This window comes from Engystomops pustulosus, chromosome 2 (genome assembly GCF_040894005.1).
Source record: "Engystomops pustulosus chromosome 2, aEngPut4.maternal, whole genome shotgun sequence".
Lineage (NCBI taxonomy): Eukaryota > Metazoa > Chordata > Amphibia > Anura > Leptodactylidae > Engystomops > Engystomops pustulosus.
Window position 1 is genome coordinate 29,876,639 of NC_092412.1, and position 27,739 is coordinate 29,904,377.

General features: G+C 45.1%; 1 protein-coding gene across 3 annotated transcripts in view; it reads left to right on the top strand.

The window, feature by feature from the left end:
* Positions 1–27,739, top strand: part of PIWIL4 (piwi like RNA-mediated gene silencing 4) — a 149,503-nt gene that overhangs the window by 61,649 nt on the left and 60,115 nt on the right. For all 3 annotated transcript variants that reach the window (XM_072134143.1, XM_072134145.1, XM_072134144.1), the window contains exons 2-3: positions 8,790–8,845; positions 14,923–14,977. In XM_072134143.1, coding sequence (XP_071990244.1) covers positions 8,790–8,845; positions 14,923–14,977 — 111 coding nt within the window. The remainder of the gene's footprint in view (positions 1–8,789; positions 8,846–14,922; positions 14,978–27,739) is intronic.

A 27,739-nucleotide genomic window follows, 5' to 3' on the forward strand; every position in this document is an offset into this window, starting at 1 on the left:
CTCATATCTATCTATCTATCTATATATCTATCTATCTCATTTCTATCTCATATCTATCTATCTATCTATCTATCTATCTCATATCTATCTATTTATCTATCTATCTAATATCTATCTATCTATCTATCTATCTATCTCATATCTATCTATCTATCTATCTATCTATCTATCTATCTATCTATCTCATATATCTATCTATCTATCATCTATCTAATATATCTATCTATCTATCTATCTATCTATCTATCTATCTCATTTCTATCTCATATCTATCTATCTCATATCTATCTATCTATCTATCTATCTATCTATCTATCTATCTATCTATATATCTATCTCATATCTATCTATCTATCTATATATCTATCTATCTCATTTCTATCTCATATCTATCTATCTATCTATCTATCTCATATCTATCTATTTATCTATCTATCTAATATCTATCTATCTATCTATCTATCTATCTCATATCTATCTATCTATCTATCTATCTATCTATCTATCTATCTATCTATATATCTATCTATCTATCTCATTTCTATCTCATATCTATCTATCTATCTATCTATCTATCTATCTATCTATCTATCTATCTATCTATCTATCTCATATCTATCTATCTATCTATCTATCTATCTATCTATCTAATATCTATCTATCTAATATCTATCTATCTATCTCATCTATTTATCTATCTACTAAAGACATAAAAAAAATCACAGCAATCCAATAAATCTGGTGAAAAAAGTGGTTTTATTCCATGTACTGTGATGTTTTGGATCATGGAGAGACTGTTTCAAGTTTGAGCCAAAACTGTTTTTTTTCTCTTTACAATTTTGGAAGGACCTCAGTCTGGCCCTTGTAAGCTTGTACCCACCAATTCTAGGAACTGTTTTCATGTGTTGCTAAAAAACTTTATTTTTCTATCTATCTATTCATCCATTTCTTTATCTCATATCTATCTATCATCTACAGGGCCGGATTAAAGGAGGGGCTCCTGGGGCCCCCACCACTTTCACTTTTTAAGGGGCCCCCACCAGTTTCCGGCAGTCAGCGACTCAGCTCAGCTCAGTCGCTGACTGTCTCTGTGTGCAATGCGCAGTGGCCCGTGGCCGCCCGCAACGCACATAGAGGTCTAGGATGTCAGCTGTGTCAGTGAGATACAGCTGCCTTCGCTGGGGGAGAACGCCGAGATTGCCATTTTCTGTAGGCCACTTTTAGGCTACATACTACAGGGGGCTGGCAGGCTACATACTACAGGGGACTGGCAGGCTATATACCTCCAAAAACATTGTTGCGCCCAGTGGCCCCCACCACCCTTAATCCGGCCCTGATCACCTATCTATCTCATATCTATCGATCATCTATCTATTCATCTATTTATCTATCTATATCTATTTATCTGTCTAACTATCTAACTTTTATCTATCATTCAACCTGTTTTCATTGTGTGTCGGTCTCCTAAACCACTGATCCTGAATGTTATACAGTTTTCCAAAATACTTTCTGTATCAATTCCTCACGGTTTTCTAGATCCCTGCTTGCTGTCATTCTGCATGTTTACTTCCAGTGGATAGAAGTCTGTCCATGGTGATGTGATGGACATGTAGGTGCACAAGTCATTAGTATCATTACTCTCTGTGACAATAACGCCTGTTGCACATGTGTGTCCGTCACATCACCATGTACAGACTTCTTAAGCCATGATAGATAGATATTAAGAACGGTTTCTCAGTTTGAAACGTGTTGGCCATGATTTACACTATTGATTTTAATATTATGACACAATAAAGGAAGAATTTCCCTTAATACGACTGGATCCTGGATTATTCGTGTTGACAGATTTCTATCCAGTGGAAGTAAATATAGAAGCTTCCTATAGATTGACAGCAAGCAGAGATTTGGAAAACTGTGAGGAATTGATACAGAAAGTATATTGGAAAATTACATAACTTTTCATTACAAACAACCAATATCAATTATTATCTTAAAATGGACTACCCCTTAACCAACTTTTTCAAATTATTTTTGGAGTGCTGCCTCTCCTGTGGACTTAATGGTTTGGACCAGGAACCAGGCTTAGCACCTTCCCTTATTTGGGTTTAAGCTGTGCTGCTCTGGATTTTACTTTTCGAAAATAGATACCGTATATACTCGAGTATAAGCCGAGTTTTTCAACGCAAGAATTGTGCTGAAAAAACCTAACTCGGCTTATACTCGAGTCAATTAAAAAAAACCTGAACACTGTACTCACCTTTCCAACGCCCTCCCCGACCCCCCCCCCCCCCCCCAAACGGTCCTCTTCTTGCTTACGATGCTCCAGTAGCCCTTCGGGTCCGGCTGCTGAGAAACAATGACGCTGGCAAGCGTCTGACGTCATTGTGTGTGCTGAGGAGCCAAACGAGCCAAAGAGGAGCGGAAGGACCCGAAGAGGCATCGGAGCATCGGAAGCAAGAGGAGGACCTGTGGCATACTCGGGGAAGGGGCTGGCCGGCTATATACTAGGGGGGGGGGGGCTGGCTATATACTGCAGGGGATGGTAGGTTATATATTGCAGGGGCGGGCAGGCTATATACTGGGGGGGGGCAGGGACTGTCAGGCTAAACACTGGGGGGCTGGCAGGCTACATACTGGGGGGCTGGCTACTATATACTGCAGGGGCTGGCTACTATATACTGCAGGGGGCTGGCAGGCTATATACTGCAGGGGGCTGGCAGGCTATATACTGCAGGGGCTGGCAGGCTATATACTACAGGGGGCCTGGCAGGCTATATACTTCAGGGGCTGGCAGGCTACATACTGGGGGGGCTGGCAGGCTATATACTCCAGGGGCTGGCAGGCTACATACTGGGGGGGCTGGCAGGCTATATACTACAGGGGACTGGCAGGCTATATACTAGAGGGTCTAGTAGGCTACACACTAAAGAAGGGCTGGCAGGCTATATATTAGAGGGGGCTGTAGGCTATATACTAGAGGGGACTGGCAGGCTATATACTAGAGGGGCTGGCTGGCTATATACTAGAGTGGGCTTGCAGGCTTTATACTGGGGGGGCTGCCTGGCTATATACTACAGGGGCTGGCAGACTATATACAGGAGGGGGCTGGTAGGCTATATACTAAAGAAAGGCTGGCAGGCTATATACTAGAAGGGGCTGGCAGGCTATATACTACAGGGGGCTGGCAGGCTATATACCAAAGAAGGGCTGGCATTCTATATACTAGAGGGGGCTGGCAGGCTATATTCTAGAGGGGGCTGGCAGGCTATATACTAGAGGGCCTGGCAGGCTTCATACTGGGGGGGGGGGGCTGGCTGTCTATATACTGCAGGAGCTGGTAGACTATATACTTGGGGGGGCAGGGACTAGCAGGCTATATACAGTGGGATATGGGCTGGTCAGTTTTATACTGGTTGGAGGCTGTGACCAATGCCTTTCCCACCCTAGGCTTATACAGGCAGTCCCCTACTTAAGGACACCCGACTTACAGACAACCCATAGTTACAGACGGACCGCTGTGCCTACTGTGACCTCTGGTGAAGCTCTCTGGATGTTATTATAGTCCCAGACTGCAATGATCAGCTGTAAGGTGTCTGTAATGAAGCTTTATTGATAATCCTTGGTCCCATTACAGCAAAAATTTTGAAACTCCAATTGTCACTGGGACAAAAAAAAAAAATTGTCTAGAACTTCAATTATAAAATATACAGTTTCGACTTACATACAAATTCAACTTAAGAACAAACCTCCAGACCCTATCTTGTACGTAACCCGGGGACTGCCTGTACTCCAGTCAATAGGTTTTCCTAGTTTTTTGTGTTAAAATTAGGTACCTCGGCTTATACTCGGGTCGGCTTATACTCGACTATATATGGTATGTTGATTTTGTAGATAGATAGGGAATTTTTTCAGGTGGTGACCCCTCCCGCCATGTCAAATATATCTGGGGGCGCCAGTCTCTTGGTACATCTTGGCAATTATATACCAGGTTCTGCCTGGAGTAAAATTGTGCTATAACCTGTGCCATATAGCTAGTGTCCAGGCTCGGTACACTGGGGGACAGCTGGGGTACAAGCTTAGTTATGAAATAGATCATTTATTGATAGATAGATATGAGATGGATGGATAAATAGTTAGATATAGAATCGAATTTGTATCTTTTCGAAAAACTAAAATCCCTTGTAGAATATACTCTGCCCCCCTCCCCATGTAATGGTGTACGGTTCCAGCTCCGTGAGTGCGAGTATCTCCCAGAAACACATCTGCGTTTGTTCTGATAAAACCGTTCAGTAGGATGAAAATAAATGTAACTTTGATTTATTATCCTGAGTGAAATTGTCATTGCAATTTATCCTTGTGGTAAGTACATCATGAAACGGAGGAGCCGCATCGCTAAATCAGCGCGCCGCCGCCGGCCTCTAAAACTGTCACAGCTTGATAAGACGGGCGCAGGGTGTATAAAGAACACCCCCCCACACACACACACAACAATAAAATCATTATAGTAACACTAAACAAAACAGCCGCGTGACAGCAACAGTAATGGAGGCACGAAAGACGAATTAAAACGAGTCAAGTGATTAATGGAGAGAGGAATCACCCAGAAGGTGATCAAGATCAAGGGTACGGGGAGCGACCGCTGTATCCGCCATTTTTATGGGAATGGACACAGCACACGACTGGGCGGTGAAAAACAAACCTTGCACTGGCCGGATTTCACGGACCTAGTGCAGTGCTCCCTGCTAGCTGTTGCACTAGTAAATAAATAGTAAATAGTAAAATAAATAAATACATTAAAATATTAAATTAAATAAAAGTAATAAAAACCAAATCCAAAAAATAAAGAATAAAAATTGCTCTCCCCATCCCCCTCACATGAAAAAATATATTTTTTAAATAGTCTGGCCTTGGTGAGGGGGTCAGGCAGCCATAATGGGCTCTGGGTTGGGGAAGGGGTGCCGTCAGCCATAGTCTGGCCTTGGGGAGGGGTGTCGTCAGCCATAGTCTGGTCTTGGGGAGGGGTGTCATCAGCCATAATGGGTCTCGGGTGGGCAAGGGATGCTGTCAGTCATAGTCTGGTCTGGGGTGGGGGAGAAATGCAGTCAGCCATAATGGGGTCGGGGTTGGGGAAGGGGTGCTATCAGCCATAGTCTGGCCTTGGGGAGGGGTGTCGTCAGCCATAGTCAGGTCTGGGGTGGGGGAGGAGTGCAGTCAGCCATAATGGGTCTGGGGTGGGCAAGGGATCCTGTCAGCCATAGCCTGGTCTGGGGTGGGGGAGAAGTGCAGTTAGCCATAATGGGCTCTGGGGTGAGGAAGGGGTGCTGTCAGCCATAGTCTGGTCTTGGGGAGGGTTGTCGTCAGCCATAGTCGGGTCTGGGGCGGGGGAGGAGTGCAGTCAGCCATAATGGGGTCTGGGGGCTGGCTGACTGAGGCTGCAGTCACACATGTTTTTCAAACAGCTGAAGAGGGGGGTCTACCTAATTACAATGTTGACAACAATGTAATTCGGGAAATCTCTTCTTCAACTGTTTAAAAACGCACGCGTTAAATGCAAACAAAACGCAAGGTGTTACCGCAGTACCGTAGATGAGTGTGGCCATCTCCATCAGTGCCATAGAGGTGACGGAGCAGCCGGTGCATGTGCGACTGGCTGCTACGGTCATCTCGATTGCAACGGGGGGTACAACAGATCGCTGTCCCATCACTGTGAGATAGCTGTGGATATGGCCTAACTTGCTATCCCTTTAAGACCATTTGCAGCAAGGGGTTAAAATTGTGCAGTGTAGATGTTGACTTCAGATATGTGTTGCCCTCACGGTCCGCGCTGGCAATCAATTAGACGTGTATATGGTAAAACACACTCATCATACTAATGTATACGCGTCTTGATGAGGACGGTGCACTGAAGATTTATGGGAGCACTTGAGTGATTTACTCCAAGGATCGGCCAGGCAGTACGTTCCGGTAAAGTGAGCGACGTCTTATTAATCAGCGTTCAGGTCCTTAGCGCCTGCGATCTCTGCTCTGCCTGTAATCAGCCCCGGCTGTCATTATACGGATTATACTAGAGTAACATTGGGAGACATTTACATCCAACAGCCATGACGCTGCATCACTAATGAATCTGCTCTTAATTTTAGTCTGGATGAAGGATTTGGAAGAAGCGTTACCAGTGAGTGATGGAAAGGGGCTGACTGACAGTGCTATCCTCTCCCTAACCCACCAGCAGGGTGATACATTGGGGGCTCTGTACATAACATAGGTTACATCTATAGGTTACATTATATCTGTAGGAGGCAGATATTTTACAGTGCATTTGACTTTTAGATCACTTCATATGTAGCAGAATTGCAGCAGATTCTAAACGTGAATTTACATGTGAACAATCTATTTTGGGTCCTCCTAGCACAGCTCTGTTGGTATATAGGCATGCGCCTCCTACAGCGGCTGTAGCTGGAGCCCTGTGGATACAACATCACCACTGAGCCGCTGTATACCAACATAGAGACATGAAGGGAGGGGACATGTTGGAACGGAGTCCCCAGTATACAGGCTGCAGCCCCTGAACCCAGTATACAGCCTGCAGCCTCTGCTCCCCAGTATACAGCCCCTGCCCTCAGTATACAGCCTGCAGCTCCTGCCCCCCAGTATACAGTCCCTGCCCCCCAAGTATACAGCTTGCAGCCCCTGTCCGCAGTATACAGCCTGCAGCCCCTGAACCAAGTATACAGCCAGCAGCCCCTGCCCCCAGTATACAGCCTGCAGTCCCTGCCCCCCAGTATACAGCCCCTGCCCCCCAGTATACAGCATGCAGCCCCTGCCCCCAGTATACAGCCTGCAGTCCCTGCCCCCCAGTATACAGCCCCTGCCCCCCAGTATACAGCCTGCAGTCCCTACCCCAGTATACAGCCTGCACCCCCTGTCCCTAGTATACAGCATGCAGCCCCTTGTCCCCTAGTATACATCCTGCAGCCCCCTGCCCCCAGTATACAGCCTGCAGCCCCCTGTCCCCTAGTATACAGCCTGCAGCCCCCTGTCCCTAGTATACAGCCTGCAGCCCCCCTGTGCCCCAGTATACAGCCTGCAGCCCCCTGTCCCCTAGTATACAGCCTGCAGCCCCTTGTTCCCAGTATACAGCTTGCAGCCCCCTGTCCCCAGTATACAGCCTGCAGCCCCCTGTCCCCAGTATACAGCCTGCAGCCCCCTGTCCCCAGTATACAGCCTGCAGCCCCTTGTCCCCTAGTATACAGCCTGCAGCCCCCTGTCCCCAGTATACAGCCTGCAGCCCCCTGTCCCCAGTATACAGCCTGCAGCCCCCTGTCCCCAGTATACAGCATGCAGCCCCCTGTCCCCAGTATACAGCCTGCAGCCCCCTGTCCCCAGTATACAGCCTGCAGCCCCCTGTCCCCAGTATACAGCATGCAGCCCCCTGTCCCCAGTATACAGCCTGCAGCCCCCTGTCCCCAGTATACAGCCTGCAGCCCCCTGTCCCCTAGTATACAGTCTGCAGCCCCCTGTCCCCTAGTATACAGTCTGCAGCCCCCTGTCCCCAGTATACAGCCTGCAGCCCCCTGTCCCCTAGTATACAGCCTGCAGCCCCCTGTGCCCCAGTATACAGCATGCAGCCCCCTGTCCCCAGTATACAGCCTGCAGCCCCCAGTATACAGCTCCTCACCCAGTATACAGCCCCTGCCCAGACTACAAGATAAAAAAGTGTACCCACCTTCCGATGCACCCCCCGGGAGGTCCTCTTCTGACCATCAATGCTCTGGCTCCCTATCTCCGTGCGGTGCCGTCGCTCGAGCTTTGACATCAGGGGTTCTCTGACATCACACTGTGTGCCGAAGGCAGCGCACACACTAGAACGTGAGCGAGCCGCTGACATCAAAGCTCGAGCGACGGCACCGCACGGAGATAGGGAGCCGGAGAATTGATGTTCAGAAGAGGACCTCCCGGAGAGAGGTGCGCACACGTTTTTTTAAAAATAGACTCGAGTATAAGCCGAGTTAGGGGGTTTCAGCACATTTTTTGTGCTGAAAAATTCGGCTTATACTTGAGTATATATGGTAAATGTTTTTAGACTATCTGAGGCCAATAGTTCAAAAAAGAAGGCGTGACCTACAGCTAATAGGAAATAACGCAGGCAGAGCTATTAGTAGGTTTCTAAGTGCTTTAAGGTCAGGGTGTAAGAATTCTCCATACAGAGAGTTGTTTTCCTAGATGGGAAGAGAAAAGCCACGCCTCTTGCTACCTTGAAAGGCAGTCCCCTTACCATCAAGCATGACTTTCAGGAAGCCTAATGACATGATGTGGGATTGAAGCCGAACCAGTATATTTATACCAGAAGGATCACATTCCCAACTCTAGACAGCTCTGTCTTGTGCAGTGTATGGGAGACATCATAGCAACTAGTCTCCAGCAACCAGCTCACAGAATGAGGGATGGAGCCGGCAGAGGCGACTCACTTCTCATGGATATAAAATGTAATGCCGAAAGTCTTGCAGTAAGTTCTCCTGGTTATAGTTTACTAAAATAACATTTGTTTCAGAGAATAACAAAGCCATTTAGGATTCATCTTAAATATTGCAGCAGGACATGGGAGCCTATAGCTTCCTAACCGGAAGCCAACCATCCCACAGGTCATATTAGGTTTGTGAGAGAGAGGGTACAGATTGCACAACAATCTCATCATATTCATTTGTGATAGGTCAAAAGCAGATTTGTATGTGTATTTAACACATAGATGATGAATTTTAATATAATTATATTAATACTGTGTTCTCTTACAGCGAAAATGAGCGGGCGACCTCCAAAAAGAAAGTTGTCGAGTGGTTCACCTCGCCAGGTAGTGTGAATATTATAATTACTATATCACATTTCCTCTCTCTTTATAAATGTATATATACTGTATATATCCATGTTGTTCCATATTGATCAGATATGTGGGGGGCCTAACCTTTGATTTTCAAAGGCCAGAGCTGTATGCCTGATGGACATAACATACACATCATGGCTACCTTCCCGCAGCTGATTGGTGTAGCGCTTTGAGTCGGACCCCCACTGATTTGATATCCTAAGGAAAGGTCATCACTGTAAACTCCAGTAATTCTCCAGTAGGTTAATGTCCAATACTTAATATTAATTTTGTCTTGGTAGTACCAAAATTCTTGTGACTACTACCAATCATCACCCCGTTGTGGTACGGGTTGCATACGTTCCCATGTCTTTAACATGGGCAATATGTCCATCCTTTTTGATGCTCTATCGGGAAGGGCAGGCAGGCCTTATCTTCCCCCATAAGTAGGGGTGTTCCGCATTTCTCCCTGTGGAGAGGGTAGGGGTGAGAAGTACCTCCTCCTCTCCAGCGTGCTGCTGAGTGCTTGCTCGGGCTATGGCCGGGCAACCAAATATCAGTGTAAAAGTACCTTACTGTATTATTGTGTCTTCCTGCAGCCACCACTATTGTAAGATAAGATGTATACTGCATAAAGTTTGCTGCATTTTATGTGATTCTCCACTTAGCCAGCAATGACTTCAAATACGCCATGATCAGGCAGGGAAAATGACCGGGAGATAAAAAGACCTACCTGACCAATCCCCTAGCTAAATAAATACACAAAAACATTCTTTCGTTGGAAGGTGATTGGTCGCAGCTTTATTAGATGTTAAGTAATAATTAGAGATGAGCGAGCACTAAAATGCTCGGGTACTCGTTACTTGAGTCAAACTTTTCCCGATGCTCGAGTGCTCGTCTCGAATAACGAGCCCCATTGAAGTCAATGGGAGACTCGAGCATTTTTTAAGGGGACCAATAAAATGTGTCATTTTATTGAGAAATAAGGAAGTCAGTCCTGTTTCTTTGTTTTTTTTATTCAATGGAATATTCGTGGAACTTCAAAAAGGAGAATGACCCTTGTTAAACATCTGCAATGTGTTCTCCACACATATTGTTCTTCACATACTATTGTGGAGAACACCTTTCTGCACTCATGTCTTCTGATAAGTTAGCAGATGTACGGAAACAACTGCAATGTGTTCTTGTGTTCACTGAAGAACACATTGCACATATTTTTCAATACATCTGCTAACTGATCAGAAGTATATTTGCATTGACTGCCATCAATCGCAAATGTGTGTATTACTGTGATGGTGTATTGACAATAAATGATCCTTAAGTGAAAGCTCGTTCTCGAGCAGGCAAAATACTCGTCTGAGCAACGAGCCGTTTCGAGTACGCTAATGCTCGAATGAGCATCAAGCTCAGACGAGTATGCTCTCTCATCTCTAGTAATAATCTGAAAAATATAACATTTTATTAACATACAAAGAAATAACATCATAACATTTCAAAATATTGATGCTGGCAGAGTTCAGAGATCTGAATATCACCCCTTCATTAATAATAAACCAATCCAGTACTTCAGAGAATAACCACATGCTCACAAACACACGGTTAGCTCTCGACCCACACCTGCCATATCCACAAGCCGTGATCCTCCTAGCGAGTGGCGGGAGCAGATGCGGTGGAAACAAACCCACCAGAGGGAAAAAAACATCCAGCTCCTCAGGCTTCATCCCTTTCAAAACTTTTACCATACTAACCCCAGACTTTATGAAGAACACCAAATTGACCTCCTTTTACCGATTACCAAGAACCCACCAGCGCATGGCAACTTGACCCACCTTGAGTTGTAATGCACCACCACTTATGCCCCACAAAACCAGCCGCCTCAGCCAAACCATAATTGAAACACTTGCTTTAGAATCGAGGCCCAAACACATACCACCCAGACGAATTTGTGCCCTCCAGGAATGTCCGAAAATCCAACTTACACACTTCCTTCTACCAAAAAATGAAAAACATAACAACCACCACCCCCATTATGTGCAGAGCCCCCCAAAGATCAACATTCCTACAAATGTGGCCTTACATAGGAGCGGTAACGCTGTGATTCCGGCCGGCCAATCCACATTGTCTCTTCCTCGGACAGCCCCAGTGAGACGCCTCCATAGCAGCCCCAATGTGAAATGAATGCGAACAATGCTCCTTAATATTCAACCCCAATTTAGCCAAACATCCTCATAAACCAACAAAGAAACTGGGCAACACTCTGATCCCTGAATCCCCTCAATCGCACCAGACCTACCCGCCTTTGAGCCAAAAATCCCAATCCGCAACTCTTTCTCAGCCAACACCACGCGTCTCATCTGAATGCCCCCTAGCATAACCCGGGACCCGCTCACCAACTTCCAAAAAACGTGAAGAATGTGAAACTCTCCAAAAGAACGTCCACCAAAAGGCCAATTGAAAAAGCCTCCTCTCCACTCAGACAAACAAACCTCACCCAACGTAGCCATCAACTCCCGCAACAAGTCAAACTAAACCCACCTTCTCCCATCCGTCCGCCCCTTCCTCTTTCCAACCCTTTCAAAGACTGACGCAATACAAAAGCTTGAGTAGTGTTCACACCACCAGTCCACTTATAAAGAAAAGAGAGAGTTGCTGTCACGGGTACTCCCGCGATCCATGTTGCGGATCGCGGGTACACCCGAGCTCCGCTGCCTGCCGGTCCCCGTCCCCCTGCCCTCACTTACTTCTCCTGGTTCCTGTCTGTTCTCCGGCTCCCAGCGTGTACGCCGCAGGCCACTAAGGGGCGCGCACACGGACTTCTTAAGCCTTAAAGGGCCAGCATCCTCCTGATTGGCTCTTGCTAATCAGGCTCGCCTTTATAATCCGGCACCTCCCTTCACTCTGTGCCGGATCTTCAGCATCATTCCTGCTAAGAGAAAGCCATCCTGAGTTCCCTGTGTTCCTCTGTGTTCCAGCGTTACCAGCGATCCTCTATGTAACTACCATTGCTGTGACCTGCTGTGCCTTCCAGGGTTCCTGTCCAGCGGAATATACTATCTGTGCCAACATGACCAGTGTTCCTCTGTGTTTCCTGCTGTACTACCTTGGCTGCTGCCGCGGGTCTCATACCACCTCCCGCGGTGGTCCAGCGGGTCCACAGACTCTTCCAAGAGACTTTTACACACTTTCCCTCCTCAAGTTTGATAGTTGCCAAATGCCTATGAACCATTGCTCCAGACACTCCCTTCTCAAAGAAGTCATATAACTGAACACCGCACCATTTCTGCACCCCGAGGCTCCTGATGCACATCACTCATCCTGGAACACAATCCACTCACCTCATACCTTCTGGTAAGCTGACCATGTGGAAGGTGCCAACAACTTCTGAATCCAGGTCATCAACCTCCCAGCACCATGTCCCACAACATCTCCGGGCACCACAACGTCTCCCTCGCCGCCCCAGGAACCAGTTCCCGAAATCTGTCCAACTGGTAGCGAGACAAAGCATTCACCACATTATTCTAAACCCCAGGAACATGCACCTCCTTTAAAGGGGTTATCCGGGTTTAAAAATCTTTTTATGGCCGGGCTGGGGAGGGATAGTTAAACATAAGAAACATGGACTTACCTCCTCCGGCGCAGCCGATGTCCCGCGCCGCGGTCACTTTGATCCGTGCCTCTGTAAACAAACAGGGGCACAGAAGCCGCGCACAGGGAGCTTCTGGTCCGCGTTGTGGACGGCTCCTCCCATCCGTCCCTATCTCTCAGCGTTGTAAGCGCTGGGAGATGGTGCGCATGGGAGCATCCGGCCGTCCGCGGTTTCATTACACCGGCGCACGGAGAAGACGGGCCGCAGCGCGGGACATCGGCAACACCGGAGGAGGTATGTACATGTTTATTATGTTTAAATAGCCCTCCCCAGCCCGGCCATAAAAAAATTTTCAACCCCGGATAACCCCTTTAATAACGCGTTCCGACTCAAACAACGCAACATCAGCAGGTGTTGCAGCAACACAATCACAGTGGGGGGGGGGATGATAATCACCTCCACTGCTGCCCTCCACAGCCACCACGATCCGGAAACAATTCCAACAAACAGAAATTTGCCGTCAGCCCAGCATCTGCAACCTGTCAGGCCACTCCAATTGAAAAAATGCCCCCAAACCCACTGATCCTGCAGCATCTGTAAACAAATGAAGCTCCGCTTTAGAAACAGGAGCCACCATTAACAACGTGTTACCATTCTAAATCAACAAAATACTAGCCCACACCCTCAAGTCAGCCTTACGCACCCTCCGGAGCCTGATAAAATGTTCCAGACGCTCACAACCGCAGAAGCTTGGCCCAAACACCTACAAAATACATGCCCCATCGGCATGATTCGATAAGCAAAATTTAACTTCCCCAACAAAGATTGCAGAGTCCTCAACGTAACCTTCAATTTCACCAACGCTTCCTGCACCCCCAACCGCAAATCCACCAGCTTGATCACTGGCAACAGGCAGTAAAAACCCTGACAACCGCTTTCCTTAAAGGTATCCAAAACCCATCCTGGAAACCCCCAAGCAAAACCCCGAGCCACGACATCATGGCGTTGAAATCCACCGGCGAGCCCCCTGCCTTCGGTCCCATCGGCCAGGACTGAAAGGACGACCCTGCTACTGGCACCTCCTTGAAATAAGACCCTCTGGCCACCCTGCGCGGCACCCTTCAAGCGCATCCATAACCCGAAAACTCTGTGATCCCAATTCAATAGCTGCTGCACTGCCATCCGTTAACAAAATTGTTTGTCATACCTATGCCAGGTCAACCCCCCCATAAGTCTTGTACCCCTCCCAAATAGTCTCAAAGTGACAAAATAAACCTGAACGGTGTTTCTCCCTAATCACACTACCCAGGATAATAAAGGTGCTCAACCAGTTCCCAAAGGTGCAAGAAATGAGCCGGAATCTACGCCTCTCCTGGTCCTTTTCCTTTCTATGTTCCTTTCCCTTCTCTCATCGCTCCATACTAAACCACTTCAGTGGCAATAATGTAAAAATGACTATGTTCTCCCGCCTCCTGCTTCAGGTGACCCCCCAAAGCAGATATACATGTTACACTTTGCCGAGGCAGTGACTTAGTAGTGCCTCCCTCCTTATCCGTCTGTACCCAGGACCTCCTGCCTTACACTCCGTGCAGGTGATGCTGAGGGTTTGGGGTTTTCGAAACAGGCTGGGGTGCATTGCAACAGGTTCGTTGTTCCGGGTGCTGGTTACTGATCACATGCCTTTCTATGGAAACGCAGATGCGTTTGCATTGTAAACGTAATGTAGACGAAACATGTGAATGCACCCTGACAATCTTTATTGACCTATTAAGGGACATTTATCTCATGCGCCAGCGTATGATTGCCCCGCTGCTGCATATTCACGGCGTACATCAAGAGGCTTCCGCAAGTATCGGGGCAAGTGGTTGCGCAGCGTATATTCTACACCAGGCAGCTGGCGACTTGTGAAAAGTTGGTGGCAGCAGCGAGTGTGTCTGCGCAGGGACAGTAATGCCCCGCGCCAATGCACTCCCGGCCCTCCGCAGCCCCCTCCACGGCCTTTCATGCCCCACTGGGCCACGCCAGTCCTAATAAGTATGCCCCATTGAGCGGTCTTGGATATATCCATGGATGTAAAGGCGGAAGAAGTGGATGTATCCTGTCTAGGACATTTATGGTATAAACACATCTGGTACTGGATTTGAAGGGATGCGTCCATGCGTAACTTTTCTGCAAATTTTTTTAAGGCCAATACAAATCAAAACAATCACACATGGTGATGTGATAAAAACCTGTGACAGACAAGTATTTACTTTACTACAAATGGGGAACGGACACATATAGACATATATAAGATGTAGTGTCATAAATCGGGTTTATTTTTAAAAGCCATTGATCTCACACCACGTATCCAGCCACGTGTCGTAAGGTGAGAAGCCGATATCTGAATATATACATAGAATACAGTGACTTTCCTGTGAATGTTTTACACTTACCGTATGCTTTATGTTGCTTTAACCTCTCCTTCTACTACTTCTTCCAGAGCTTTGGTGATGACAATGGAAGTACCAGCAGCAATGAACCAAGCAGTTCCATATGTATGTATACCCCATATTATTTATTATATTATTAAATATATATATATTGTGTTTGGAACTTGAAAAGGAGAACTTTCTTTTATGTACAGATATTTGTAGCAAGTGCCTAATGGACTGCAAGATATTGAATTAAAGGCAAAAAAAGACGTCTCCATAGAGCACTGGTGCAATGTGCTGCGGTAGGGCTGCATGGCAACTTCGGCGTCCTCCGTAGGAGGGTGTCCTATCCATTTTTACACTAAAAATATTTTGAGAATATTTGGGCAGAAAAACGTATGTGATGGATCGATGCATACACTGTTACACTTTATGCATACGTTGCCCATAGACACCAATGTTAAAAAATGGATATGTTTTGCATATACGATTTCCAAAAGGACATGAAAAACACAGCAGCCCACATTTTTCTCATTTTTCTGTGATGTAACCTGGGGCCCCTGAGGTCCATTTGCATAATTAAAAAAAAAAACCCTTATTCTCAAAAACTAAGCAAAAATTAGAACAGATCCTGTTTCAGATGGCAAAAGCCAGCATATAAGTGTGCTTGGTTCAAAAGCACTGCATCAATGTGATTGATTTCCTTTAAGACACATGGGTCATTAATTATAGGCTATGCACCTTTTTTTTTTGTCGGTCTTGGTGTGCACTATATATATGATGTGTTGGTTCAACAATTTCGCTTTTTCTGACACACCCCAGTTTTTTTTTCCGCTCAATTTGGGCGCAGGTCTCCAATCGCAACACTTTTTTTCCACTTCCACAAAAAGTTTCCCAACACTTTTTAGAGCTTTTTTTGGCTCATAATTAGACAGACAAAAGGAAGTCTACCAACTTCTAAATCCCTTCATGAATATAATTTGCCATTTCTGACTCTCATTTATTCTTCTTGCGACATCACAGGGAAAATTGATGCGTCCCGGCCTAGAATAAATGAAGAGGTGTACAGTATGCATGCACTGCTAACTCCATTACACATACATGGAGAAAGACATGTGCACAGACAGCGACCTTCATTCAGACATTTGGGTGGATGGGAAACAGGATCAATGTTACACCTATTTTGGAAAAAATATCAGTTTAACAGAAATATGACCAACATCTATCAGATGTTTATGGAATTTTCATATTTTACAAGTTATTAAAGGCAACCTGGCACCAGATTTTATCCCATCAAACTAGTACCCACTTCAGGTACGGTATGAAATGTCCTTTCTAGAATTCCATCTTTTATATGAAATCTTTACCTATAAAAAAAAAATTCCCCCAAATCCGTGTGAAAATAAACAGAGATGAGTCGTATTTTGCCTGAGATGAGTCGGGGGCTGCATGGGGATGGTCACTTCAGATGTCTCTATTTCCAGTGTTGTATGATCTAGAAACATACTGGTGTCATATTAAAGACACAACTGAGGAAGGATCCGTTCCGGATCCGAAACGCGTCTTTGATTTTAATGTTAATGTCATGGTTTTATTGTTATAATAAACCGATCTTCGGAACCAAGTGCGCCGGGTCTTTTTCAAAGATCAAAGGGATAACCAAGCAGGTCTCCAGGAATAGAGATCATTCACCATTACTTGTCATATTAAAGACGGAATTCTCATATTTCAGATCTCATCATGGTCGTAGTTCTGTGAGCTACAGAACGAGTGATACAGGCAGTTAAAGACGTATTTGGAATGTGAAGTGGAATGTTTATTATTGAGACATATGATACCTTTGTACAGTTTTTACAATGTAATATGCATTAAAGTATTGCTGTAAAGCTATAGTTATGTGAAAAAGTAAAAAAAAGAAGTTTAGAAAAATAAAGGATACCTGGCTCATTGCCAGAAAACTGCATTGAGTCATCATCATTATCTGCTCACTGCTCTACTTCTTGTTCTCACCTTCCCCCTCCCCTCATTCAATCATGGGCCTGACCACATGCTGTAATCAAATCAGCTCGAGAGAGGGGGAGAATGCAACATGAAGCAGAGCAGTGAGCAGATAATGATGATGACTCTGTGACTCAATTCAGATTGCTGGTAGGGAGGCACAAATATCAACTTTTAAAATTTTGTGGAATATATAAATAATGTGAATTATAAAAGCATTACGCTATAGGGGAAAATAAGAAATCCTGATGATGAAATATTTTAAATTGTCTTTATGAAGATATGGGCATCTGATGTCACACTTCCCTCTAAACTTAACTCATCTCAGGTAGAATATGACTCTTCTCTGCTCATTTTCACATGGCTTTAGAGGAGTTTTTCTTTATTATGAGTAAATTGGCAGAATCACATGAAAAAGGGAATTGTAGAAAGGACATTTCATACCCTAGAGGGGGCTCGTAGTTAAATGGTGTAAGATCTGCTGACAGTGTCCATTTAAGGGTGAAATATTCCTTCAATGGGATTATGTGACCCTCTGTTACAAGAATGGGGGGCCTTGCAAATAAACAGAACAGGCTGAACATGTGTCCTGACCCAATATTCATTCTCTGTGGACGTGCTGGGGATAGCCAAACGCTGGACTCCGCTCCTGTCCCCCTGGACACCCCAATTCTGTGACCAATACTCCGTATATTATCCCTCTACCCTTTGAATATGGAATAACTTGATATTGTTGTTCCCTTTAAAATGAAACCACTATATCCAATTCTCTGAATTCTTTCGCTATAATGGGATGTGCCGCGTACCATAACAGCCGGAGATTGCCGTCATTAGTACTTTGTGCGGATTCTGTCAAGACTCTGGGCCTGATATATATTACTACCTGCATTAGTCAATAACTGGCCCGAGATTTTAAGGATATCTGTTAAGCAAACTAAGTATCACAGCGTTACCTCTACATCACTGCTGCGTCCTCATAGACAGAAGGGAAGTTATAGACTACGCATGATTTTAACTTGTTGGTATTTTGTGGATTTAACCCAAATTCTCCAAGTTTATCATTGAAGAGAACAGGGAAATCTGCAACGTAAATTGTCCTGTGTTGCCGGTAATTTTGCGCTGTGTATATGGATAAGATCTCTTAAAAGGGAATTTACCAGGTTTACCCACATTTGATAACAGGGTGGTGTAGGCCACTACCACAGTAGCATCTGCTATAGTGCCCGCACAGAGGGGTGCCAGGTCAGGCCTGTCTGTGGCTGCCAAACGCACTGGTGAAATAGGGAGCTCCTGGCTTCCTGCTCCAGCACTGTATACGGCAGACACCATGTGATAATATCTGAGCCCAACATACAGCTTCAGAGAAGAGGACTCTTTTATGGAACCCATCAATTCTAGTTACGCCCCCGGCACCTGATAAGCTTTCCAATTTAAAGGACGAGAATATTTTGTCTTTATGCATGTGATATACTATATGCATGGAAGACGTGCCCGTACCTTGTGCGGTCAACCATTGTCTAAAGAGGATGTGCTAAATGTTGTACATAGAAGAGTCGCCATATTCTGACACAAACACTCCCATCGTTGGTAAGTACCAGGTCCTGCTGACCTGCGGCTCCCGCTGAGAAATAAGAAAAGAAGGCTGTGGATAACAAATATAAGAAATTTACCACAGTCACGGTGCCTGGATCTATGAGTAAGTGTCCCAGGTTTATAATGGAATGGAATGTGTGCAGTTCTATTGTTGTGCTGTGTCTTCTCCCTAGCCACCAGCAGGGGGCAGTCCCTTTATTTACCGAATTAATGCAAATCTCAGAGGAAAACCTGCAAGACAATTATAATCCCAGACCAGAGAAACAAAACTAGGATCAAATTTGTCATACTTATTGGGACATACTAGAAATTTTTCGACATTAGAAAATATTTGCAAACTTTTGCAATTCTGACACTATAAAAGATCTGCAGTTCCCCATTGCTTGTGCCCAGGACCTATATATACACTCACCGGCCACTTTATTAGGTACACCTGTCCAACTGCTCGTTAACACATAATTTCTAATCAGCCAATCACATGGCGGCAACTCAGTGCATTTAGGCATGTAGACATGGTCAAGACAATCTCCTGCAGTTCAAACCGAGCATCAGTATGGGGAAGAAAGGTGATTTGAGGCCTTTGAATGTGGCATGGTTGTTGGTGCCAGAAGGGCTGGTCTGAGTATTTCAGAAACTGCTGATCTACTGGGATTTTCATGCACAACCATCTCTAGGGTTTACAGAGAATGGTCCGAAAAAGAAAAAACATCCAGTGAGCGGCAGTTCTGTGGGCGGAAATGCCTTGTTGATGCCAGAGGTCAGAGGAGAATGGGCAGACTGGTTCGAGCTGATAGAAAGGCAACAGTGACTCAAATCGCCACCCGTTACAACCAAGGTAGGCAGAAGAGCATCTCTGAACGCACAGTACGTCGAACTTTGAGGCAGATGGGCTACAGCAGCAGAAGACCACACCGGGTGCCACTCCTTTCAGCTAAGAACAGGAAACTGAGGCTACAATTTGCACAAGCTCATCGAAATTGGACAGTAGAAGATTGGAAAAACGTTGCCTGGTCTGATGAGTCTCAATTTCTGCTGCGACATTCGGATGGTAGGGTCAGAATTTGGCGTTAACAACATGAAAGCATGGATCCATCCTGCCTTGTATCAACGGTTCAGGCTGGTGGTGGTGGTGTCATGGTGTGGGGAATATTTTCTTGGCACTCTTTGGGCCCCTTGGTACCAATTGAGCATCGTTGCAACGCCACAGCCTACCTGAGTATTGTTGCTGACCATGTCCATCCCTTTATGACCACAATGTACCCTGTAACATCTGATGGCTACTTTCAGCAGGATAATGCGCCATGTCATAAAGCTGGAATCATCTCAGACTGGTTTCTTGAACATGACAATGAGGTCACTGGACTCAAATGGCCTCCACAGTCACCAGATCTCAATCCAATAGAGCATCTTTGGGATGTGGTGGAACGGGAGATTCGCATCATGGATGTGCAGCCGACAAATCTGCGGCAACTGTGTGATGCCATCATGTCAATATGGACCAAAATCTCTGAGGAATGCTTCCAGCACCTTGTTGTATCTATGCCACGAAGAATTGAGACAGTTCTGAAGACAAAAGGGGGTCCAACCAGTTACTAGCATAGTGTACCTAATAAAGTGGCCGGTGAGTGTATATCGGGTCATGTGATGGTCCTGATTCAATTACCTTTACAGGGATTGATCACTGCTCCGTGTACATTGCGTACTGTTCGCGCCTCTCATGTGGCTCCTTTAATTCATACTCGGTGTCAGATGAGTGATGTAGCAGGGGAGCGGAGCCGCCGTTATCCCGTTTCTCGATGTAATCAGTTTGTAGTTTTGTGACATGAGTTATATATTGGAGCTGTCAAGCTCCCCACTCCAAGACGGATGAAGGCCTTGTGTGTTTTGATGTTCTCTTGTCATTCGTAAACTCAAAGTAAAGAAGAAACGGCGCATGAAATACCCGACGGTCCGCACCTTAATAAAAGGCGTAGGTTGGCTTCATTTAGCATGCAGAACAATATGTAAAGGAGGAAGAAGTAATCTCATGAAAAGTCGCTGGAAGTTCAAAATACAAAGTGCGCCGCACACGGGAAGAGAACAAAGAGCCGCAGCTGTATTTGGGAGTTGGCAAACCTCAGGTTCCTTGTCTACGTGTCAGTCATAAACTCCCGTGGATGAAGAGTGAGTGGGATCACGCAGAGCGAGCGCCCCTCCTGTACTCTGCCGTGACAGCACCGCAGGATGTTATTTGATAAGAATAAAGCACATCTGCCATTAACAATTACTAAAAAACATTGGCTGCTGAGCGATACACACAGGTGGGTTTCATGTATTCACCTTGGAGGCTGAAGGATTGGATTCAGGATCAGTCAGAAGTCGGTGACTTTCCAAATCCGAAGACTGTAAGAAATAAGTAAATGTCACCTGAAAGTGTCTTTATCTGGATTTTCATTTAGCTCTCTTTACATAACATATTTATCATCCAATATATACTGTATACTATTAACGCCTTGGGCTGAAAGCACATGAATGTGTGCTGTTTGGGGGCTACAAGCGAGGGGCGCTCTTGTTTGTGACCAGCACGTCATAGAATGACTTAGAATACAAAGTCAGGTAGGAATAGAACCTGCTCTATCTTTTGCGGCTTGGGTAGACTGCTCTTGCACAACGACATGGAGCCCATAGAGAGACATAGAAACGTATGCTAGGTGCCGAAAAAAAGACTAGAACCTGACCCCATTTCACATTAATGTGCATGAGGTCTCAGCAAGTTTGTTGGATTACATTCACACTGCGTTTTAAAAAAATATTTTTAGTGCATAAGCCAGGAAAGGTCACGACATGTTCATACACTGGCAGGCGGAGGCATCCTCTTTGCCTCCATCTACATAGTCTATGTTAAATATTGTGGAAAACTCAACTTGGCTCAGCAGAGCAAATGGGGGACGGATGCAACATATGGCATCCATCCCTGGGCCTCCATTGAGCGTACATTCAGGGAGATCCCCTTCGACATCACTCTCCATATAACGCCAGTGACACCGCTGGAGAAACAAACTGATCATTGGCAGCAGCCAATCACTACAATTATAAAACAACAGTTTAGAGTTACATACAAATTCAACTAAAGAACAAACCTATGGAACCTATCGTGTACGTAACCCGGGGACTATCTGTAAATTGTACCCAATGTTGAATGGTGCGAAACCTGTGAGGAAGCTGCGATGGAGTCGCACGTAATGAAAAAGTTGCATAGGATTCCCATATCATAAGGCCTTATTATACTACAGGCGGTCCCCTACTTAAGGACACCCGAATTACAGACAACCCATAGTTACAGACGGACCCCTCTGCCCACTGTGACCTCTGGTGAAGCTCTCTGGATGCTTTACTATAGTCCCAGACTGCAATGATCAGCTGTAAGATGCCTGTAATGAAGCTTTATTGATAATTCTTGGTCCAATTACACCAAAAATTTTGAAACTCCAATTGTCACTGGGGCAAAAGAAAAAAAATTGTCTAGAACTTCCATTATAAAATATACAGTTTCGACTTACATACAAATTCAACTTAAGAACAAACCTCCAGACCCTATCTTGTATGTAACCCGGGGACTGCCTGTATTATATTGGGGAGAATATACCTCCATCTATAGTAGTAATAATAGTGTCATATAATTAATGGCTAAACTTGAAAAAAATAATTTTAAAAACTATGCCATAGATTTCAGGGTTTTAGTTCTATGGTTTTATACTAACAATTTTGATTACATTTCTCATGCCTGACAACTTTATATATTTTCTTTTATAAAAAATTATTTACTTTATTTAAAGTTATTAAAGATTGGAAAAAAAAACCTTCTTATTCTGGGTCTTTTTTTTTATTATTCCCACAGCTGGTGAGTTTTAGATTTTACTTACACTTTTTTTGGGATACAGAAAACCTTTTGAACATATTTTATACCATTTTTTACTATTAAAAAAAGTAACAAGATTGAGTGTTTTACCATAATTATTTTATGATCTGAGGACGTCTTTTGTAATGCTGAGGTTTTTCAGTTTCTCTATTTTACACTGTATTCTATTATATGTTATCGTAATTGGATAAAATAGAGGAGTCTAGAACTTTTGGTATTCCTTTTTTTTTTAACTGGTTAAGGACCGGGCCCATTCCTGTTTTTTCATTTCCATTTTTCACTCCCCACCTTCAAAAATCTATAACTTTTTTATTTTTACACGTAAAGAGCTGTGTGATGGCTTGTTTTCTGCGTAACAGATTGCACTTCATAATGATGGTATTGAATATTCCATGCCATGTACTGGGAAGCGGGAAAAAAAATTCCAAATGCAGTGACAATAGTGAAAAAACGCATTTGCACCATTTTCTTGAGGGCTTGGATTTTACAGCTTTCACTGTGTGCCCCAAATGCTAAGGTTACTTTATTCTTTGGGTTGGTGCGATCACAGGGATAGCAAATTTGTATAGGTTTTATAATGTTTTCATACATTTACAAAAATTAAAACCTCCTGTACAATTTTTTTTTTTGATTTTGCCATCTTCTGGCGCCAATAACTTTCTCATACTTCTTGTACGGAGCTGTGGGAGGTGTCATTTTTTTGCGACTTTTTATGATTATTTTCAATTATATCATACTTAGGACTGTACGACCTTTTGATCACTTTTTATATTTTTTTTTAATATTTTTCAAAATTTCCATTTCAAAAGTTCCATTTTCGACTTTGGGCGCCTTTTTTCCGTTACGGGGTTAAATGCAGTGAAAAACCGTTATTATATTTTGATAGGAAGGGAATTTTCGGACGCGTCTATACCTAATGTTTTGATGATTTTTACTGTTTATTTATATTTATACCAATTCTAGGGAAAGGGTGGGTGATTTGAATTTTTAGGTTTTTTTAATTATAATTTTTAAAAAAAAAACTTTTAAAATTTTTTCTTTTTACTATTTTTCAGACTCCCTAGGGTACTTTAACCCTAGGTTGTCTGATCGATCCTATCATATACTGCCATAATACTGTATGGCAGTATATGGGGATTTTCCTCCTCATTCAGTACAATGTGCTGATAGCACATTGGGGCACATTTACTAAGGGTCGTGCGGCCGCATTTCCGTTGGGTTTTCCAGAATATTTCCGTTTTGCGCTGAATTGCCCAGGGTTTTGGCGTACGTGAACGGATTGTGGCGCATCGGCGCCGGCTTGTATGCGACAGAAACGGGTGGTGTGGCCGTCGGACAACCCGACGGATAAACCGCGGAATTTAAAAAAAGAATTGTGTTGCAAGATCAGCACTCAGATGCACCAGGAAGAAGAAGGTGAATTCCGGCTGACCTCAGCGCAGAAGCGACACTTGCTGGATATCGGGCGCACGACCTTTATTTAATCCTGGCAGACCCGAATCCTCGTCGGACAACGCGCCGCGGGATCTCGACTGGACCGCGTAAAGTAAATGTGCCCCATTGTAATGAAAGGGTTAAAACGATGACAGCCTCCGTCATGGCGACGGATCGCCACTCCCCGATGACGGCAGCTTTGCGGCGGCGATCGCCAGGATAACACCCGTGATCGGTGCAATATGAAGCAATGACTTACCAGCTATGTAGAGGCCCGTGAGCTCTCTCCTTGCACCGCGACCCGATGCGCGCTGTGTATTCCCGTGAATACAGGGCTGGTGCGCGAGAACCGGTTAAAAACCATTATTCAACTTTTTTTTTTCAATTGTATCCTCCCTAGTAAGCTAAACATGGAATTACTTTATTACTTGTACACTGCAATACTTGTTGGGGTTCTCTTGTAAAAGAGATTTTGTAAAAAAAAAAAAAAAAAAGACAATAAAAAAGCCACATAGATACGTGAGAAATGTTTCAGCTGTGTACTGTGGAGGATGTGCAGCACAATATGTGATACTGCACATTCTGCATTCTTTAATTTGACAGGTTGGATGTCTGGGCCCCTGGACACCACAGGCCCTTTACCACCTGCTATGTCTGCTACGGTAGTAGTTCCGCCCCTGCACGGTAACCAGTGTCAGTTGACATTGCTTTCATTGTAGCTTAGATGGGAGTCCTAATACTGGCCACATGATGTCTACTGATTGACTGTAGAAGTAGCAAGTTTTATGCACTTAAACCAGGATCGGGAAGGCCAACAATGAGGTAGCCTTTTATTTGCAGGGGAACAAACAGTTATGTTTTTTTTCCTATTTGACGCTATTTCCAGGGGGTTTTCAAAAATTTTAGACAACCCCTTTAATGTATTGCGGGGGCGTGGTGGTGGCAGACATTGGGTCTGTTTTCAGCGCATGCTTGAGTTCTTAAGCTTTCTCCCGAGGCTCTAATCCTTAGACACTCGATTAATACTAACCTATTAATACTATGGCAAACAACGGTTACTGTGTGTCAGTGCCAGGCGACAGAAGGATGGGTACCTGAGCATCTACTTTCTCTCTCCGCTTCACTTCAGAAACACTCGGAGAATAATGACTAGAGAGGATTAAAATTCTAAACCTGGCGCCGTCCCCAACTCGAGAAAAAAAAAAACCCAGCCAGAAAATATAACTCTTTCATCTTAGAATCTCACGACGAGGAAAATACCACATAAATATAGATGATGTTTATTATCTTGAAGAATGTTTGAGAATGAAATTGATTTTACCTTCGGAGTGACAATATATCTTACTATATCATAGATGGAAAGCGGAGAGAAATGTCTGCAGGGTGGCAAACTTCTACTTGGCAGAGGACTTTTATAGACCCGTACTTTTATAGCGCTTTTTCAGACCTTGACCTGTTTAGTACAGATGGTGCCTCATATTTAGAGAGATGAAATCAGACTGGTTGCACCCCTGGAACGGATGATGATAGCCAATGGTGGAGTACATGATTTTCGGGCCTTAAGTCTGGTGCTACGTTGGTGATCAAGGAACCTTTACATTCCTTGGTCACGTCCTTCATAGATATTGTTCAGGCTATCATAAGGACACATAACAAGAAATGTATGTGAGATTTCCAGGATAAAAGGAGATATCCCAAATTTTAGAGTGGCAGAACAGTGCATGTGGCTTTTGAGGCATTTAACTAGTCATTAACATTTTAAGGTTGCAACTAGTGAAGAACAGACCCGAATCTGCAATGTTCAGGTCCATGGTGAACCCGGACTTAAGCCAGAAGTTTAGTATTTGGTTCGACCACCCAAAATCTCATCAAACTTCCTCCACTGTAATTGACACCTGTGATTGGTGCAGGTATGGATTGCGGGTGTTAACTCTTTATATGCCACCGGCAAATCCACCAGCGGAAGTTAAAAGCGGGCATCATGTATGCCCTGTCAGGTTTCGGGGTCTGGACCACCGCAGGAAATGGTACTAGCTGACACCTGGGACCAAAATCTAAGTGGCACCCGGTTTTCACCAGAGCCCACCGCAAAGCGGGGTGGTCTTGCTGCGACAGAGTACCACCAGGTTGTTCGACTGGTGCGACCAGCCTGCGGAGGCAGCTGAGGTCGAGGTACAGAAACGGAGTCCAGGCTCGAGGTCTGGAACAGGCACAGAGTCAGGGCAGGTGACAGGGATGCAGAGGTCAGGAACGGTAACGGGGGATCAAGGCAGGCAGGAACAGAAACGCAGGGAACAACACAAGGGAGCTTTCTCTAAGGCAATGAGCTCAAAGATCCGAACAGCCAACCTTTAAGGAAAACCATGGGGTTCCAGCGGCAATCAGTGATGTGCTGGCCCTTTGAATCCTAGAGTGCCGGCGAGTGCGCCCTAGAGAGCGGGGATGCGTGCGCGGCCTAGCCGGGAACAGAGCAGGATCACGGAGAGGTAAGAGTAGGTCGAGAAATGGATCCCGGTTGCACCTGTGACAAGCCCAGCTTTTTAAATACCGGTATTGGGAGGGCAACTCAGTCCCAGTGTTGTCAAGTTAAGTCTCCAAGTTAAGGCTGATGTGTATTTAAAGGGGTTTCCCAGTGTGTCCAGAGAGGATTAAAAAAATTATTTAAAAATATTCACCCCAGCAATCCCCTGCCGCCCCACTTTTTAAAGCCGCCTGGTCCCGTCTTGATACACAAGAAGTGCTCAGAAAGCCAATCGCTGGGAATGGTTTTATTTACTGCCTCCTGTTTGGCTTGTAGGTGGAATTTTGTTCTCTATCCCCCATCATTCCCAAGTATTCCTATTACTTTCAGACCTCTACTTTTAGATGGGTGGAACCAAGATATCTGATTCTGTCAGATGGGTGGTCCTAAGCTGGAGTAGACAACCTGGATACTCCCATTTGACAGTAAAGATCCAAAAATAATGACATTGATTACTTGGGAATGGTTGGGGCTGAAGAGAAAATTCCAAATGGCAGTGGGTCATTGCTTATTTAAAGGGGTTATCCGGCTGTTAAAATTACTGAGGGCCGGGCTGGGGTGGGCTAGTTAAACAAAATAAACATGTACTCACCTTCTCCGGGGCCGCCGATGTCCCGCGCCGCGGTCCGTTTCATCCGTGCCCCTATTTGTTTACAGGGGCACAGAAGCCCCGCACAGGGAGGTTCCGGTCCGCGATGTGGCCGGCCCCTCCCATCCGTCCCTATCACTCAACGTTGTAAGCGCTAGGAGATGGTGTCGGATGGGAGCTTCCGGTCGGCCGGAAGCTCCCTGTGCGCCTGTTAGGATTGGGTAACACAGAAGACAGGGGATAGTGTGCCCTGAGCTTGCCCCAACCTCTGTCCCTTCCTATAGCCCCCCCACGCTAAACCTTGGGGCGACTACTTGAAGACTCGAAATACACTGGATAAGTGAGGGAAGGGAACCACAAACAGACTGACAAACATAAAACACAAAAGAATAGTAAACTAGCCAGATTCACAACGAGAGGGTACGTCAATAGCAAAATCGGTAGGCAAAGAGTCAATGTCAAAAACGAGCCGAGGTAACAACGATACAGATACAGAGCAAGTCAAACCTAATGCTGAGCGAGTGGAGAAGGGATTTCAAACACTGGCACAGGTGACTAGTGAGGCTGCAATTTATGCAGCCAGAACTCCACCTCCAGAACCTGATAGGAGCTGGACAACTACTGAGAATTAACCCCTCATGGTGCAGAACAACCAGGCATCAAGCAGAGGTACCACAAGTCCCAGCAGTTCCGAACACAACTCCTAGACAGCGCAAGATCTTAGCAGCAGCTGCCCGGGACGAGAGGTGGAGTTTGCGCGGATACGCGCCGGGGGTCGGAGAACGCTGCTAGCACCACCAGAAGAACCAGAAGTCCCAGCATTCTCCCTAGCGACCCTGACAGCGCCCCTGT